The sequence below is a fragment of the Sorex araneus genome, chromosome 6 (assembly GCF_027595985.1).
Source record: "Sorex araneus isolate mSorAra2 chromosome 6, mSorAra2.pri, whole genome shotgun sequence".
NCBI classification, from domain to species: Eukaryota; Metazoa; Chordata; class Mammalia; order Eulipotyphla; family Soricidae; genus Sorex; species Sorex araneus.
The window spans coordinates 111915478-111933774 of record NC_073307.1 but is presented as its reverse complement, the minus strand read 5'-3'; the positions used below and the strand labels follow the sequence as shown (position 1 = coordinate 111933774).

Below are 18297 nucleotides of genomic sequence, written 5' to 3'. Positions count from 1 at the left end.
GCAGTCTTTTCTTTGCTGCTGCAGCAGCTTCTGGGGGCTGCCATTGTTCTACACCACTCTAGCTTCTGACTCTCCTTCTCCCACCAGCTTCAGCCCAGGAGTGTTGGAATCCTCAGTGTCACACCATCTCTGTCTACACATCACATCTGTCACACTTAGTATAGGTGTCCTGAAAGAGCATAGCTGGTGAGCTGATATCCTACATTCTTTGTGAAATAGCTTGTGTTTACTTGGCACTCCCCGTTCAGCACAGGACAGACTTGAATGTACTTTTGGTGCTGGGTCAGGAGACAGTTCTAACACAAATGGCCAAAAGGCACATGAAAAAATGCTCTGCATCACTAATCATCAGGGAGATGCAAATCAAAACAACAATGAGATATCATCTCACACCACAGAGACTGGCACACATCAAAAGGAACAAGAACAGCCAGTGCTGGCGTGGATGTAGGAAGAAAGGGACTCTCTTTCACTGTTGGTGGGAATGCCTACTGGTCCAGCCTTTTTTAAAAAACAATACAGGCATTCCTTAAAAACTAGAAATTGAGCTCCCATATGACTCAGCAATACCACTTATGGGAATATATACCAAGGGTGCAAAAAATCACTGTATAAATGACATCTGCACCTGTATGTTTCTTGCAGCACTTGTCACAATATCCAGAATCTGCAAACAACCGAGTTCTCAAGAACAGACGACTGGTTAAAGAAACGTTGGTACATCTACACAATGGAATACTATGCAGCTGTTAGGAAAGATGAAGTCATGAAATTTGTTTATAAGTGGATGGACAGGGAGAGTATCATGCTAAATGAAACGAGTCAGAAAGAGAGGGACAGACATAAAATGACTGCACTCGTTTGTAGAATATAAAATATCATTTTAACATGAGACTAAGACCCAAGGACAAACCATAATGTCCATAAGTAGAGAGAGAGAGTAAGAGGGAAACTGTCTGCCATAGAGGCAGGGACATTGGTGGTGGAAAATGTACACTGGTGGAGGGATGAGTGTTTAATCATTGTATGACTGAAACTCAAACATGAAAACTTTGTAAGTGTAGCTCATGATGATCCAATAAAAAAAAGAAGAGAAAAAAATAAGACTTTTCAACAGGAAAAGGATATGTAGTTCTTTTACAATACCTCATTTATTCAAACATTATTGTACATATATATCTTATGTATATCCACATATATTAATATATGATTTGAAACTATTCTAATATATAAAAAGGAATACACATTGAAAGCATAATAAAATATATGTGGTTTTGTTTGTTCTGATAAAAAATGTTTTCAGCACGCTTGTAGTTATAGTTATCTTTTTTTTTTTTCTGCTTTTTGGGTCACACCCAGTGATGCTCAGGGGTCACTCCTGGCTCAGGGGACCATCTGAGATGCTGGGAATTGAACCCGGGTCAGCCTCATGTAAGGCAAATGCCCTACCCGCTGTGCTATCACTCCAGCCCCAGTTATAGTTATCTTGCAGCTGTATTCTTATTTTGTGTCTACTAAATGCTTTGCTTTTTTTCTACATTTTTATTGTTAAATGGATAAATAAGTTTATAGATGATAAAGGCCTCCTGCATTTGGGGAAAAAAAATTGAATAATCATCCTTTCATTCTTATTTTAGAAGAATGAATGCCAGAAGGTAACTCCTACAGTCTCCATGTTAAGATTGTTAAGATACAAAAATTGATTGGGCTAAGGACTGGAGCAATGGCACAGCGGGTAGGATATTTGCCTAGCACTTGGCAGACCCAAGTTCGATTCCCAGCATCCCATATGGTTCCCAGAGCATTGCCAGGAGTAATTCCTGAGTGTATGAGCCAGAAGTAACCTCTGAGCATCACCGGGTGTGACCCAAAAAAGCAAATAAATAAAATGAGCTTCTTTATTTATCTTTTCTTTTTTGGGCCACACCTGGCGAGGCACAGGGGTTACTCCTGGGTCATACACTCAGGAATAACTCCTGGCAGTGCTCGGGAGACCATATGGGATGCTGGGAATCGAACTAGGGTCGGCCGAGTGCTAGGCAAACACCCTACCCACTGTGCTATCGCTCCAGCCCCAGAATTAGCTTCTTTAAAAAAAAATGATTGGGCTAAATTAAATTCAAAGTATTTTTAACTCAGTAAAATCTTTTATTATTGAACTCAATAAAATCTTTTATTATCTTATATTACACTGAATTTTAATTTTAACAGCCTGATGCTGGCACATAGGACTGATGACTCATATTTGAACGTTACATCAGACAGACAGTCCCACCAAATATGTACATTTAGTATTTGGTGGGACTCGTTAAATTGCTTTGGTAAATTGAAAAGCTTTAATTTAGTTAAAATAATTTAGTAAATAATAATTTTAATATAATTCATATTTATTAAACAGGATTTATTTTATTTCAATTCAATAGTTATTAATTGATAGGACAGCAGGTAAGACATTTGCCTGGCATGCGGCCAATCTGGGTTCGATTCCTCCGCTCCTCTTGGAGAGCTCAGCAAGCTACCAAGAATATCCTTCCCGCACGTCAGAGCCTGGCAAGCTACCTGTGGCATATTCAATATGCCAAAAACAATAACAACAAGTCTCACAATGGAGATGTTTCTGATGTCTGCTCAAGCAAATCGATGAACAACAGGATGACAGAGCTACAGTGCTTTTAATTTATGAGTAACAACTTATTTTTAGACATTTAAGAAATTGTGCTGTTTGAGCCCCCACAAAGGTAGCAGAACATCTTTGCCTTTTTAGCTTTTTTCATAACAACATTTCTATCTGTTTTTCAGATAAGGATCTATAGCATATCCTATATTGTTTTTGTGACATTCTTTTAGATTCACTGTATTAATCAAGAAAATAGGTATTTGTTCTTCGATAACTATTTTTTCAATGTGGTGATTTGATCAGGAGCTGTTCAATAATTTTTTCTCTGAATTTAAAAATATTAACTTGTTTATTACTCTTTGGTGGATATACTATGGATTTATGAATAAATTCTCTCATATTACTTGTATAACAAGAGAAAGAAAGAGAGAGGGGGCGGAGAGAGAGAGAGATTTCTAGTGACTAGAGAGCAAGCTGCGCTCCAATTTCCTGCCCACTCTGGATGCAGTGCTGCTCACTGAGGCCCTAACCACTATTCCCAGCAACCTCTGACAGCCAAACTCTCCCTGAGACTTGGGACAACGAGGTTAAGCAGAGTGCTACCTCTGTTACACATGACCTCTCTGGCACCTGCCCCGTATCTGTTATTTATTGCTCCCTAACAAGCAATTCCAAACTTAGTAACTTAAAACAACAAAATATATTAGGAGTCGGGAATTTGGGAGTGGCTTAACGGGGTGCTTCGCGCTTTGCTGACACTTCTGTGAGGTCCCAGCCAAGGTTTCAGCCAGGGCCGCTGCCCTCAGAGGCTGACTTGCATCCGGCAGACCCGCCCTCAAGCACCCTCCTTAGGCTTTGGGCAAGAGGCATTTATTTCATGCCACATGGACCTCACCACAGTATTTCATGACAGGGCTCCCCCAGAGGAAATTATCAGGGGTGAGAGTGACCTAGACAGATGCTGCAATTTTTCATAATCTAATCTCAGGAACAATGTAACACTACTTCTGCCAGAGTCTGTGGATCACACAGCTCTCCACTGGTACCAGGGCGGAGGGAACTACAATAGGGTGAGAATATAGGAGTAGGACTCCCAGGGAAGTCCTGGAATCTGGCTGCCATACATCATCTGCCCTGCCCTGCTCCTGCCTTCCATCCTTGCTTGAGGGAGCCCCACCTTTCTTCATGGTCAGAGAGGGGGCTTTGAGAGACCCCAAGAATGTAGCTTAGCAATGGCAAAGGAGCACCAGGATCCAGGGGTGAGTGTGGATACAAGATCTGGGAAAGGAAAGAGCAAGGCAGGGAAGGGATAAGTGAAATAGAGGTAAGAATCGGGGCGGGGGAGGCAGGTTTTCTAATGCAAGGGAACAGCGGGACCTGGGAAGAGAGAGGAGATCTACAGCCTCAGTGGCGTCAGGCTGATGATGTCGTGTTGACACTAGTAGAGTTGTTTTCTTCTAATCTATGGTCTGCAGCAGGGGGCTCTGCTCTATAGCTCCTCCTGTGGGAACCCAGGCTTGCAGACCAGCCACTGCCTTAAATGTTGCCTGAACCATTGGCAGAAAGAGAGCCCTGGAGGGCTTGATACATGACCCTTCTAGTCACAATCCATTAGCCACTTTGGCACCAGCCAGTCACTAGAGTGCCCAGAATATCATCTGTTTTGTTTGTTTGGTTGAATTTTTGAACTTCCCACGAGTGGTGACCTAAAGGCCCGGAAACGACAAGCAGCAATACCCAGCAAATCAAACCAGAGATTTAGTGTAAGGCCTGTGGCTACTGTGCTGCTATGATACCAAGTTACCAAGGCTCCTCTGGCAGTGCTCACAGGCCTCCAAGGCTGTACCCAGGAGGCCATATGGTGCCAGGGATCCAACCCAGGTCTAGCATGTGCCCTAACCACCAGGCTATCTTTCACCCCCCCCCCAAATTCAATCTTATGTACTAGAAGAAAAGAGAATTGAGAATATTTGGAAACCAGCACTAATGATTCCTCGAGGTTTAAGATGGAAAACTGTTCAGAGAGAAAGGTAGTGAAAAATAGGGGAAGTCTGGCAAGAGTGGGCAGCAAAGGTGAGATGTGGAGGGGCTCCTTTACCCAGGCCAAGCTCAGAGAGGGGTGCCTGTGAGCTGCTGCTGCAAGACAGGAAGACTTGGCTTTTGGAAGGCGGTGCTACGAGAGGGCAAGAAAGAACAGATTACCTCCTGGGCCTGGCAGCGGAGCCTCTCTGGAGTCCTACACACCCAATTCTTCTAGTTGGATTCACAGAGGTGCCTATGGTCCTTCATTGTCTACCTGGGTTCCTCCTGTGAATGGAGAAGCTGCCTTGACTGCGTGAAGAGAAAGAATGCCAAAAAGGAAGGGTGGCACCAATACTGGACAGGAGGAAGAGGAGGACAATTAAGCCCCCAACCCCACATACCCTGCCATCTCCTAAACCGGAGGAGTATCTTCATTTCTAATCAGGTAATAAAACAAATCAATGTTTTGGGACAATCAGCAGCAGCATCAAGAAAAATCTTAAAATGTTAAGATTATTTACTGGGCTAGGAACTAGGTCAAACATTTTATAAGTCTTATTAGGCCGTAACAACCTAAGTACCTATTATTCTCCTATTTTAAAATAAAGATCTTTGGGGGACCAGAGAAACATCTCAACTTACTGAGCACATGCTTTCAATGCAGGAGGTTGCATCCAAATCCTGTCACTACATAGTTACCCCCAAACATCACCGTGGGGAATGTTTTCTGAGCACCAAGCTGAGAATAGGCCTTGCGTATTTCGTGCTCACACACACACACACACACACACACACACACACACACACACAAGAAGGAACTTTGACTCAGAGAGGTCAAGTTATTCGTCCAAGGTCACATATCTAATACATGACATACCTTGGATTTGAACCCAAATCTGCATGACTCCAAATGCTGTGCACTTAACCACTGATAGTGAGATCAGATTGTGACAAACAATGCACAGATGCATCGCCTTGACCTCAGATGGCCTCAGGGGACACACCAAGGAAAGGATCAGCCTGGGCCAGGCAGTTCCCTGTTAGCTCAGGCTTCACCATATGATGGCATTCACAAGCCAACAACTGAGAGCAGAAAGATGGGTCACTCAAATGGTCACAGGTAACAGGAAAGGACATGAAAGCAGACTGGGAGGGTGGGTGGGGATATAAGTCACAGGATCCTTAGCTCACAGCTGACTCTGGGGACTATCTAATCTTGTGTTGATTAGATTAGACAATTCAATCAAAGGGCTGGGTTGAATGTGACTCCTTTCCCACTCTGGGACTCAACAGAACGTTCCTCCCAACCCACACCGGGTCTTGTCAGGCCGCCCTTTGGCAGAAATGGGATTTGTGTTTTCCCCACGGGGGTGAGGGTTGGGGTTTTGGGTTTTGCTGATGCTCCGTTTCTTCTTGGGCAGCCAGAACAAGTCGCTGGACCCCTTTCAAACCAGTTGTGCTGGGGAATTTCTTAGCGACTGCAAGCGATCTACAGACACTGAGCGAGTGGCAGTGAGGCGCCTTCTCTACCTACGCTCTCTGTCTGCAGAAGGCAGGACAGCGTCCGCTGCGCTGGCCAGAGGGCAGGCGAGGGCAGCAGAGAGCTGGAGGCTGGAACCGCAGCTGGGCCCGCTCCCGCAGGAAGTGGGCGGGGCACACAGGGGCCCAGCCACAGCCAAGGAAATCCCCTCCCCTGGGTTCACGCAGAGGCCAGCTCAGGTTGAAGTTTAATGCTGGGGGAGCGAGTTTAAGTCAGACCCAAGGAGAGACAGAGATGCCAGAGACAACAGCACCGAGAAGAGCACTGAGAACACGCGGGAGGTCACCAGAGGTCCAGGAGTAGCTCTGAACCCCCGCCAGCCCGGCTCTCCCCAGGCCAGGGGAGCAAAGAGGAATTTAGGCAAAAAAGCGAAGACAAACAGCCTGGTTCATTTTATGAGGTCATCATAACCCTAATAACAAAATTTGTAAGAACAGCATATACACAAAATAAAAAACAGCCTCACTGTTGAACATGAATGCATTAAAAAAAAGAAAATACAAAACACATTAACAAGCTGAAATAAAGCTTGTATATTATGGTCTATGGCCGCCCTGCAGGGTTTATGGTAGCAACATATGGATGGTCAGACAGTAGGAGAATTCCTAAAACTATACAGGTCATCAATCAAAATAAATCCTCTAAATCTGGATCGGAGAGCTACATGCTAAATTTGCACATCCATTTCCCATTTCTTTTGGAGCTGTTTTGATTTGTTTTGCTTTACTTTGAAAATTTTAGGAAGAAGGACCAGAGGGACAGTGCAAGGATTAAAGCCTTGCACACAGGGGTGATAGCAGGTAGGACGTTTGACTTGCAATCAATAGACCCGGGTTCAATCCTCGGCATCCCATATGGTCCCTCGAGCATCACCAGGAGTGATTCCTGAGTGAGGAAACAGGACTAACTCCTTAGCATTTCTGGTTGTGACCCAAAAAAGAAGAAAAAGAAAAAAGAAGCCAAAAGGGACAAATATAGAATGGCTGCATTTATTTGTGGAATGTTAAAAAAAAAAAAAAACAGAGTATGAAACTAATATCCAAGACCATTCCTGGCCAGGAGGACTGGTCAATGGTTGGTCAACAGTGTAGGAGATGAAGGATAGTTAAGATAGAGGGGGATCCATTATGACAAAATTAGTTGGAAATGATCATTCTGGACAAGAACCGAGTGTTGAAAGCAGGTATAGGGGGATACAGGATAACCTTTCAGCATCTGAACAACAAACTGTAATGCCTAAAGTCTAAAATGAGAGAGAGAGAGAGAGAGAGAGAGAGAGAGAGAAGAAGAAGAAGAAGAGGAGAGGAGAGGAGAGGAGAGGAGAGGAGAGGAGAGGAGAGGAGAGGAGAGGAGAGGAGAGGAGAGGAGAGGAGAGGAGAGGAGAGGGGAGGGGAGGGGAGAGGAGGGGAGGGGAGGGGAGGGGAGGGGAGAGGAGGGGAGGGGAGAGGAAAGGAGGGGAGAGGAGAGGATAGGAGGGGAGGGGAGGGGAGGGGAGGGGAGGGAGGGAAGGGAAGGGGAGGGAAGGGAAGGGGAGGGGAGGGGAGGGAAGGGAAGGGAAGGGAAGGGAAGGGGAGAGAAGGGGAGGGGAGGGGAGGGAAGGGAAGGGGAGGGGAGGGGAGGGGAGGGGAGGGGAGGGGAGGGGAGGGGAGGGGAGGGAAGGGGAGGGAAGGGAAGGGAAGGGAAGGGAAGGGAAGGGAAGGGAAGGGAAGGGAAGGGGAGGGGAGGGGAGGGGAGGGGAGGGGAGGGGAGGGGAGGGAAGGGAAGGGAAGGGAAGGGAAGGGAAGGGAAGGGAAGGGAAGGGAAGGGAAGGGAAGGGGAGGGGAGGGGAGGGGAGGGGAGGGGAGGGGAGGGGAGGGAAGGGGAGGGAAGGGAAGGGAAGGGAAGGGAAGGGAAGGGAAGGGAAGGGAAGGGAAGGGAAGGGGAGGGGAGGGGAGGGAAGGGAAGGGAAGGGAAGGGAAGGGAAGGGAAGGGAAGGGAAGGGAAGGGAAGTGTCTACCATAGAGGCAGGCTTGGAGTGAGGGGTGGCTTGAAGGGGTGGGAGGGACACTGGGAACACTGGTGCTGAAAAATTATACTGGTGAAGGGATGGGTGTTGGAACATTGTATGGCTGAAACACAATCATGAACAATTTTGTAATGCTCTATCTCACAGTGATTCAATTAAAAAAATAAAACTGAAAAAAATTACACCTGATTAAAAAAAAAAGTCTTGCACACAGGCAAACCCAGTTCAATCCCCACAAACGGCTCCCCTAATCACTGCCAGAAGAGATCCCTGAACACAGAGCCAGGGTTCTATGCACCAAAATGATGTGCCCTGCCTCCACAACCATCAAAAAAGAAAAGGATAATATCAACATAACAAACAGTAGCAATATCTTTCCCCAGAAGCTTTATAGGGGCTGGGGAAATGGCTTGAAGGGCTAGTGTCTATGCTTTGCTTGCAGGCCCAAGTTTGATCCCTGAGCACTACCAGAAGTAACATCCCTGTGCAAGCACAGAAGCACGACCGGAGCATTCAATCTTTCCACCAACCAGGCTGAGTATCACCAGGACTAGCCCAGCCCTGCTTGGGATATCCAAAAATAATTGAATAGATAGTGCTTTTCTGAAGAGTAAGAGGTCGGGAAGGTCAGAGCGATAATACAGTAGATAGGACACTTGCCGTGCACATGGCCAGCCGGGGTTCAAGCCCCCTCATTCCAGGAGTGATTCCTGAGTGCAGAGCAATGAGTATCACAGGGTGTGCCCCCACCATGCCCTAAAAGAGAGTAAGAGGTCAGGAGAGATAATAGGGTGCTTACCGGGGCTGGAGCGATAGCACAGCGGGTAGGGCGTTTGCCTTGCACGCGGCCGACCTGGGTTCGATTCCCAGCATCCCATATGGTCCCCTGAGCACCGCCAGGAGTAACTCCTGAGTGCAAAGCCAGGAGGTAACCCCTGTGCATTGCTGGGTGTGACCCAAAAAAAAGCAAGAAAATATATAGGGTGCTTACCTTGCAAGCAATAGACACAGGTTCAATCTTTGTATGCTCCCTATGATCCCATATGGTCCCCTGAGCCCCTCCATGAAAGCAGAGACAAGAGTAAACCCTGAGTACTGCCAGACGTGACCCAAAAAACAAAAACAAACAAAAACAGACGAAACTTGCAAGGAAAATGATGCTTAATCTCATTGTATTATTTACTATTTTACTGGAAGTTAAGGTTAATGCAGTGAAGATTATATAAAACAGAAACAAGAAGTGCAAAGACAAAAAAAAAGAATTTTAAATATATATTCAGGTAGCATGCCAATGTAGTATGCTAACTAACTAGTAGCACCTGTTGCTTTAATTCATACTGCCCTGGGCCCCCTGTGGCCTCCATGATATTTCAAGAGTCACAGGTAGAAAATAAATAAATAAATAAATAAATAAATAAATAAACCCTCATAATAAAAGTAAATTAAAACAAAAACCCGGTAAGTTTTTTAGCCTTAGAATATTACCTATAAAACTATTTTAAAATGCCATCAATAAAAGAAATTTGGCAATAATTTTTTAAAAATTATAAATCCACAGTCCTTTTACAGAAATTCTTCTGGAAATTCTTCTACACATTTTCTTTTAAATTCCTCTTTATGTTTATTTAAAAAGCACAGTAAATTACTGTGCTTTTTAAAAATTTATTGTTACAAAAGAATTATAAGAAAGCTATTTATATATCACCATTATTGTTTACCAATTTATTTATTCAACTGAAATTTCAGTTTTCTTTACATGGCATCCTATGTAGCTATATAATAGAACAAGGATGGTTTGTATATAACAAAATGGAATATAAATTCCAAGATAAAATGCTTTTTTACTTGTAAAAAAAATAAAGTCGAGATACACCTCGTTTTTATTTCTTTTTTCTTTTTTTTTTTATTTCTTGTGCCTTTACAGATACTGTTTATTTTACAAATTGAAGGTTTGCTGCAACCTCAGCTAAGTTAAGTATATCAGTGTCATTTTCCCTACAGAATTAGCAGCACTTTTTAACAAAAAAGGTGCTTCTTAGTATTTCTTAAGTATGTACATTTTTAGACATAATGCTATTGAATGTTAAAATAGACAACAGTGTAGTATAAACATTACCTTTGGGGGTAACATCCAGTGGTCGTTAGAGGTTATTCCCCATTCTGGAGATCAAACTTGAGTTTTTCACAAGCAAAACATGAAACCTAGGCATTGAACTAACTCTTGGACCCTAAACATAACTTTTATCTGCACTGGAAACTGGAAAGTCACATCACTGACTTTATTGCAATGTTCACTTTATCTCAGAGGTCTGGAATCAAACTACAATATCTCCAAACTGTGTCTCTCTATTCATAAGGCTGTTGAATTTGCTACTGCTTGAATATTTTTTAAAATACAAGAAAATTGTGTTTCTAAGCAGCTAGTAAATATGTATTATAATAACCTTTTCTATGAAGTTTTAAGTCAAGTAAATATCACTGTCACTGTATCACTGTCATCCCGTTGCTCATCAATTTGCTCGAGCAGGCACCAGTAATGTCTTCATTGTGAGACGTATTGTTACTGTTTTTGGCATATCAAATACGCCAGGGGTAGCTTGCCAGGCTCTGTGGTATGGGTGAGATACTTTCGGTAGCTTGCTGGGCTCTCTGAAAGGGGTGAAGGAATCAAACCCGGGTCAGCAGCATGCAAGGCAAATGCCCTACTGCTGTGCTATCGCTCCAGCCCAAAGTAAATGTAACATCTGTTAATAAGTACATTTACTTTTCAAATAAAGTACATTTACTTTTCAAAAAGAAGAGCTAGAGACCGTACACATACATGTACCATATGTGTACAAATACGGTATTGTCAATTCTTTGCCAGATATAAAATATTTTAATACCATTATTCCTTACATGTATGAGGCTCTGGGATCGATTCCTGACCCTGGAAGGGATGAGATAAAATGCTTTAAACTACTACTATTAAACTTATAAAACTATATAACTGCAAAAGTGCTGACAAGCATACAAATTAGTAATGTCATGATAAAATAAATATCAAAAATTAATGGATGTCAAATTATTCAACAAAAGAGATTTTGGCAGAAAGTCATAATCTCACCTGGCACCGTGTGCCTAAATAGATTACAGATTATTTAAAATTTTAAATGCAAAAAATAAAACTATATAAAATCTGGGTAACATAAATTATAGATTATTTAAAATTCTAAATGTGAGGAGCAAAACTATACAACATATGGGTAAAATACATGTGAGTAGTTCACTGATATTCAGATATTGATGCATTATTCTGTTTCAAATTTTGTCAACCTTCCACTTCTGGCATAAAGCCCGTTTGGTCATAAAAGGTAATCTTTTTGTTTTTGTTTGTTTAAAACCAACAGGTAATACTGTTGGTTTAAGTCATTGAATGATAATAATTTTTAACCTCTGAATGTGCTGGCCATGTGTGTGCATAGTCCCTGATCATTACACCAGCATCAACAATAATGAGAAAATGGGGGCTTAAATAAATACATGAAAATAAGGCCAGGGAAAATGGGCCAGGAGGACTGGTCAATGGTTGGAAGCTTGCCACAGAGTGTGTGTGGGAGCAAAGGGCAGTTAGCACAGTGACTGGAAATGATCATTTTGGACAGGAACTGAATGTTGAAAGTAGGTAAAGTAGGTACTTGATAACCTGTCAGTATTTGTATTGCAAACCATAAAAACCCAAAGGAAAGAGAGAGTGAGAAAGATAAATAGAGAAAGATAGAGAGAGAGAGAGAGAGAGAGAGAGAGAGAGAGAGAGAAGAAAAGTAACTGACATAGAGGCAGGCTGGGGGGGGTGCGTGAGGGAAACTGGGGACATTGGTGGTAGGAAATGTACACTGGTCAAGGAACCGGTGTTGGGACACTTATATGACTGAAACCCAATAATGAACAACTTGTAGCTGTGTATATAACTACAATTCGTTGTTTTTTTTTTTAAATTTTTAATGAGAAGCAAAGTTTTTTCTCTGTTAATGAGAGAAACCAGTCTCTAACTTTCTTGTGATATCTTTGACTGGATTTGGTATTAAGATAATGCTGCCCTATTAAAATGAGTTCAATAGTGTTCCTCTATATCTTTTCTTTTGATTACTTATTTTTAATTTAATCACCATGAAATTATGAAATTATTTATGATTGGGTTTCAGGCATACAATGTTTCAATACCAATCCCTTCACCAGTGTCCACTTCTCTTCACCAACAACCCCCAACCCCTTTTTCCTCCAACATAATAGTCTGCTCCTACATCTTCTATATATTTAAAATTTGTTTGTTTATTGTTGTTGTTGTTGTTGTTGTTGGGGGCCTCATTCTGCAGTGCTAGGCTCTGTAGTCTGTGATCAAACTGAAGTCTGCCATGCACCTTAATCCCTGTTCTATCTCTCCAGAACCTTCCTTCATATTTTACATGAATTTTCACAGGAGTTGGAATTGCTTCATTCTAATTGTATAATATTATTCACTCACTAAGCATAAAGTTATTCATAATATTCCCTCATTACTTTTTAGCATCTATAGGATCTATTATGATGGGAATTTGTATGTATCAATTTGGTTAGAAATTTGTCAATTTTATTGACCATTTTAAAGAACTAGCTTGTACAGACTTACTCTTTAAACCCATATTCTCCTTCAAACAGGTTCTTGCTGGTTTATCTATCTTCTTTTTAAAAAAAAAAAACATAGTTTACTAACTAATGAGTTGAGGTGGATGTATTTTATTTTTTTATAATTTATTTATTTAAAAATATGGAACGCTTCACGGATTTGTGTGTCATCCTTGCACAGGGGCCATGCTAATCTTCTCTGTATCGTTCCAATTTTAGTATATGTGCTGCCGAAGCGAGCACTGGTTTATCTATCTTCTTAGCTTCCTTATTTCCACTATAGAAAAGCCAGTGTTCTCTCTTGAATACATTCTCCTCTTTCTCTCCTTTCACATATTTATAAGAAGTTTTGTTCAATAAAAACTATACTGATTCACTAAAACAAACAAAACAAGCTTGCAGTTTTACTGACTTTTTTCTATTATTTTCCCATGTTCTATTTCATTGGTTCTACTCTTATTTTAAATCTAGCTTTTTTCACTACTTCAAGAAGTAAAAGAGGACACTAGGAAATGGAGACACATCCCCTGCTCATGGGTAGGGAGAATTAACATTATCAAAATGTCAATATTGCCCAAAGCACTATACAAATTTAATGCTGTCCCTATCAGGATACCCATGATTTTTTTCAGAGAAACAGACAAAGTCTCCTGAAATTTATATGGAACAATAAACCCCCGAATAGCTAAAGCAATCCTTGGGGAAAAAGAAGATGGGTGGCATCACCTTCCCCAACTTCAAACTCTACTATAAACCAGTAGTAATTAAAACAGCATGGTATTGGGCTAGAAACAGACCTGCAGACCAATAGAACAGAGTTTAATCTTTTGTCACAGACCCCCAAATATATGACCACTTAATCTTTGACAAAGGAGCAAGAAATGTGAAGTGGAACAAAGAAAGCCTCTTCAACAAGTGGTGCTGGGAAAACTGGATAGCTACCTGCAAAAAAATGAACTCTGACCTCTGTCTAATGCCAGGCACAAAAGTCAGATCAACGTGGATTAAAGACCTCAATATCAGACATAAATCTATAAGGTACATAGAGGAAAATGTAGGCAGAACCCTCCATGACATTGAAGCTAAAAGCATTTTTAAGGATGAAACAGCATTGACCATTCAAGTAAAGCAAACATAAACAAATGAGACTACATCAAACTAAGAAGCTTCTGCACTTCAAAAGAAATAGTGACCAAAATACAGAAAGAGCCCACAGAATGGGAAAAATATTTACCCAATACCCATCTGATATGGGATAAATATCCAGGATATACAAGACACTAGTAGAATTGTCGAGTCAAGAGAGGCTGCTAGGTCCGAGTTTGGGTTGGGGGAAGTCCAAACAATAATAGTGAGTTTTTTGTTGAAATATTGAATGTAATCAAAGTAAAGAGAAAGTAAAGTGAAATTTATCTGCTACACAGGCGGTGTGGGGGGCTGGAAGGGTGGGGCGGGGGAGGTTTACTGTGGTTCTTTGTGGTGGAATACGTGCACTGGTGAAGGGATGGGTGTTAGAGCATTGTATAACTGAGACTTAAGCCTGAAAGCTTTGTAACTTTCCACATGGTGATTCAATAAAATAAATTTAAAAAAAAGAGAGAGGCTGCTAAAACTTCAGGGATAAGACAAATGGAGACGTTACTGGGCCCACTTGAGAAAATCGTTGATCAATGAGATGACAGTGACAGTGGAATTGTACAAGAAAAAAAAACCTCCAACCCCATCAAAAAATGGGGAGAAGAAATGAACAGAAGTTTCCTCAAAAAAGAAATACAAATGGCCAAAAGGCACATGAAAAGATGCTCCACATCGCTAGCCATCAGGGAGATGCAAATCAAAACAACAATGAGATATCATCTCACACCACAGAGACTGGCACACATTCAAAAGAACAAAAGCAACCAGTGCTGGCGTGGATGTGAGGGAAAAGGGACGCTCTTTCACTGTTGGTGGGAATGCCGACTGGTCCAGCTGTTCTGAAAAACAATATGGACAGTCCTTCATAAACTAGAAATTGAGCTTACATATGACCCTGAAATACCACTTCTGGGAGTATATTCTAAGGATTGAAAAAAGCACAGTAGAAATTACACCTATACCTATATGTTCATTGCAGCACTGTTCACAATAGCCAAAATCTGGAAACAACCCAAGTGCTCTAGATCAGATGACTTGTTAAAGAAACTTTGATACATCTACACAACAGAATGTTATGCAGCTGTTAGAAAAGATGAAGTCATGAAATTTGCTTATGAATGGATAGGCATGGAGTGAAATGCTAAGTGAAATGAGTATCATAAGGCATAAGTATCATGCTAAGTGAAATGAGTCAGAAAGAGAGGGACAGACATAGAAGGACTACACTCATTTATGGAATATAGAATAACATAACATGAGGCTGACACCCAACAAGGACAGTAGATACAAGGGCCAGGAGGATTGTCCCATAGCTGGAAGACTGCTTCATGAGCGGAGGGGAGAAGGCAGATAAAATATAGAAAGGATCACTAAAAAAAATGATGGCTGGAGGAATCAGTCGGGATGGGAGATGTGTGCCGAAAGTAGATAATGGACCAAACATGATGACCTTTCAGTGTCTGTGTTGCAAGCCATAATGCCCAAAAGTAGAGAGAGAATATGGGGAACATTGTCTTCCATGGAGGCAGGGGGAGGGTGGAAAAGGGGAAGTATACCGGGGATACTGATAGTGGGGAATGTGCACTGGTGGAGGGATGGGTGTTTGATCATTTTGTGATTGTAACCCAAACATGAAAGCTTGTAACTATCTTATGGTGATTTAATAAATTTTTTTTAATTCTAGTTTTTTTGAGTTGTATTTGCTGTCTTTTACCATTTTTTTTCTTTTTTATTGAATCACCATGAGATATACAGTAAAAAAGTTGTTCGTGATTAGGTTTCAGTCATACAATGTTCATTGGTGTACATTTCCCACCACCAATGTCCCAGTTTTCCTCCCAATCACCTGCCCACCTCCTCCTCCCCCTGCCGAAGCCCCAAAGCTCACATCTATGGCAAACTGTTTTTTTTTTTGCTTTTTGGGCCACACCCGGCGATGCACAGGGGTTCCTCCTGGCTTTTCACTCAGGAAGTACTCCTGGCAGTGCTCAGGGGACCATATGGGATGCTGGGAATTGAACCTAGGTGGGCCGCGTGCCAGGCAAACGCCCTACCCACTGCGCTATCGCTCTGGTCCCTATGGCAGATTTTTCTTTTTTCTCTCTCTTTATTTTTATTTTAGGAACTGTGGTTTGCAATCCTGTTACTGGAAGAGTATCGTGCATATCACTTTACCTCCTTTCAGTACTCAGGTCTTGCCCAGAATGATAATTTCCAACTATCATTGTCATAATGGTCCCTTCTCTGTTTAAACTGCACTCCCCCTCCCCATTTGTCACAAGATTCCTACCACAGACCAGTCCTATTGGCCCTTGTTTCTACTGTCTTTGGGTATTATTCACATACTGTGGGTTGTTAATTTTTTTCATTCCACAAATGAGTGCAATCACTCTACGTCTGTCCCTCTCCCTCTGACTGATTTCACTCAGTTTACTCTCCACGTCCATCCACGGAGGAACAAATTTCATAACTAAGAATGAACATAATTTGTCTATGTTTCAACCGTCTCTTCCATGTTAAAAATGGTACAACAGCTTTTTATGTTAACCTCACCTAGCTCCAAGTCTAGGGTATAAAAGCCAGGAGAAAATGATAGACTTTTTTTTTTTTCAACAGTTAACATGTCAGGACCTTCCTCGGGGGTGAAAGGGTTTGTGGGAGCACGGCAGATGGAGCACCGCTATGCTGTCTGTGCCAAAAATTCCACATACTGGCCCCGAGCCTCGAAATGGTCAGCTGGCCGGTTGTACGCCGTCCACACAGGTTCTCCCACAAACAGCCGCATGGCTTTCACGTAGTTCTTTTCGTCCAGGGTGAAGCGGTGATAAATCCCCACGGGAAGAGTGATCATGTCTCCTTTCTCCATGAAAATCCGGATCCATTTGTCCTCCTTATCCCTTACATCGAAGTACCCACTGCCGTCCAAGATGTAGCGAATCTCTTCATCCAAGTGCAAGTGCTCCTCGTAAAACATCTTAATCTTTTCTTCATAATTTGGTAGTTTATCTTTGCATATGGTTATTATATCCATCCAAGAATAGTGTCTCTCTTTCCGGATCTTTTCTAATTCTGGATCATTCTCGTACTTGTCAGCATCCAGCTTCCAGTACAGGACCCCGAGTCGGTGCAGCTGCTCCAGGCCCACGGGCCGGTTGGGCTCGGCGCGGTGCGGCAGCCGCGGGTCGTCCGCGGACTCGTCCATGTACCAGGCCTGCACCATTCTGGGGCTGAGGGCTCGCGGCCTGCACCCGACCTGCACCCGCTCGCCAGCCACCTCCTTTTACCATTTTTTTAAAGTGGAAGATTATTAGTAATTTTTAGACCTTGTATTTTTGTTTGCTTGTCTGAAGGGAGACACCTGGAGTCTACTCCCAACTCTGTGCTCAGGGGCTTGCTCAAGGCAGAGCAGGAGCTCATGCAATGCTGAGGATCAAGCCAGAACTTCTGACATGTGACAAAGCATGCATTTAGTTCTCTAAGTTTATTTAAGTTCTCTCTGACCTTAAGACCTTTCCCTTCTAATATTAATACTTAAAGCTAAAATTTATTTTAAATCACTGCTTTTCAAATAGTCCTACATAAAAAGTTACTTACCACTAATTTTGATTCCTTGGTTTTCATTATCATTCAATTAAAAATATCCTATAGTGGCCTGGAGCCATAATACAGCAGGTAGAGCATTTGCCTTTCACATGACTAACCTGGGTTCCATCCCCATCCCCCGTGTCCTATATGGTCCCCCAAGTGCTGCCAGGAGAAATTCCTGATGCAGACCTAGGAGTAACCCCTAAGCATTGCTAGGTGTCATTTAATTTTCAAATGTCTATGGAAATTTTTCCCATAACTCAAATTACTGCGCATTTTTGTTATTGATTTTAATTTAGTTGACTTCTAGCCAGAGAATATAGTTTAAGTTAATTTCAAATATTTTAAATTTACTGATTTTTTAAATGTCCTATAAATGTGTTTTATCTTGGTGGATGTTCCACATGTATTTAAAAGTTACTAGTTTTGAGGAAAAAAGCAAGAAACTGTGAGTCATAGGAGAACCAGTCATAAAAACTAAAAGTGATACTAAAGAATTAATGGAAGTTGCAGAAACTTTAAAGTAGTTATTATAAATGTGCACACGTACTAAAGGATAACATAAATAAAGGAAGGTGAAATGATAGATATGAAAATGAATGAAAGGAAAATTACAATTACAATATACAAAGTGAAAGATTTACAATATATAAACTTGCATACAATTACAATATATAACACTGTCGTTCCATTGCTTCTTGATTTGCTCGAGCGGGCACCAGTAACATCTCCATTGTGAGAATTGTT

General features: G+C 41.9%; 1 protein-coding gene and 1 non-coding gene across 2 annotated transcripts; both read right to left on the bottom strand.

Annotated features, from left to right (window-relative positions):
• Positions 1–12964: 12964 nt before the first annotated feature.
• On the bottom strand, positions 12965–13071 carry LOC129406176 (U6 spliceosomal RNA). Its single transcript, XR_008630839.1, has one exon. It is a non-coding gene; the product is annotated as a U6 spliceosomal RNA (small nuclear RNA).
• Positions 13072–15713: 2642 nt separating this feature from the next.
• Positions 15714–17235, bottom strand: LOC101539171 (acireductone dioxygenase-like). Its single transcript, XM_012933851.2, has one exon. The coding sequence runs from the start codon at positions 17183–17185 to the stop codon at positions 16646–16648; it is 540 nt and encodes a 179-aa protein (XP_012789305.2). The 5' UTR covers positions 17186–17235; the 3' UTR covers positions 15714–16645.
• Between the last annotated feature and the right edge of the window lie 1062 nt (positions 17236–18297).

Bases quoted from the DNA above. Each gene is read 5' to 3' on its own strand.
- LOC101539171 (XM_012933851.2), bottom strand. From the start codon at position 17,185: ATGGTGCAGGCCTGGTACATGGACGAGTCCGCGGACGACCCGCGGCTG.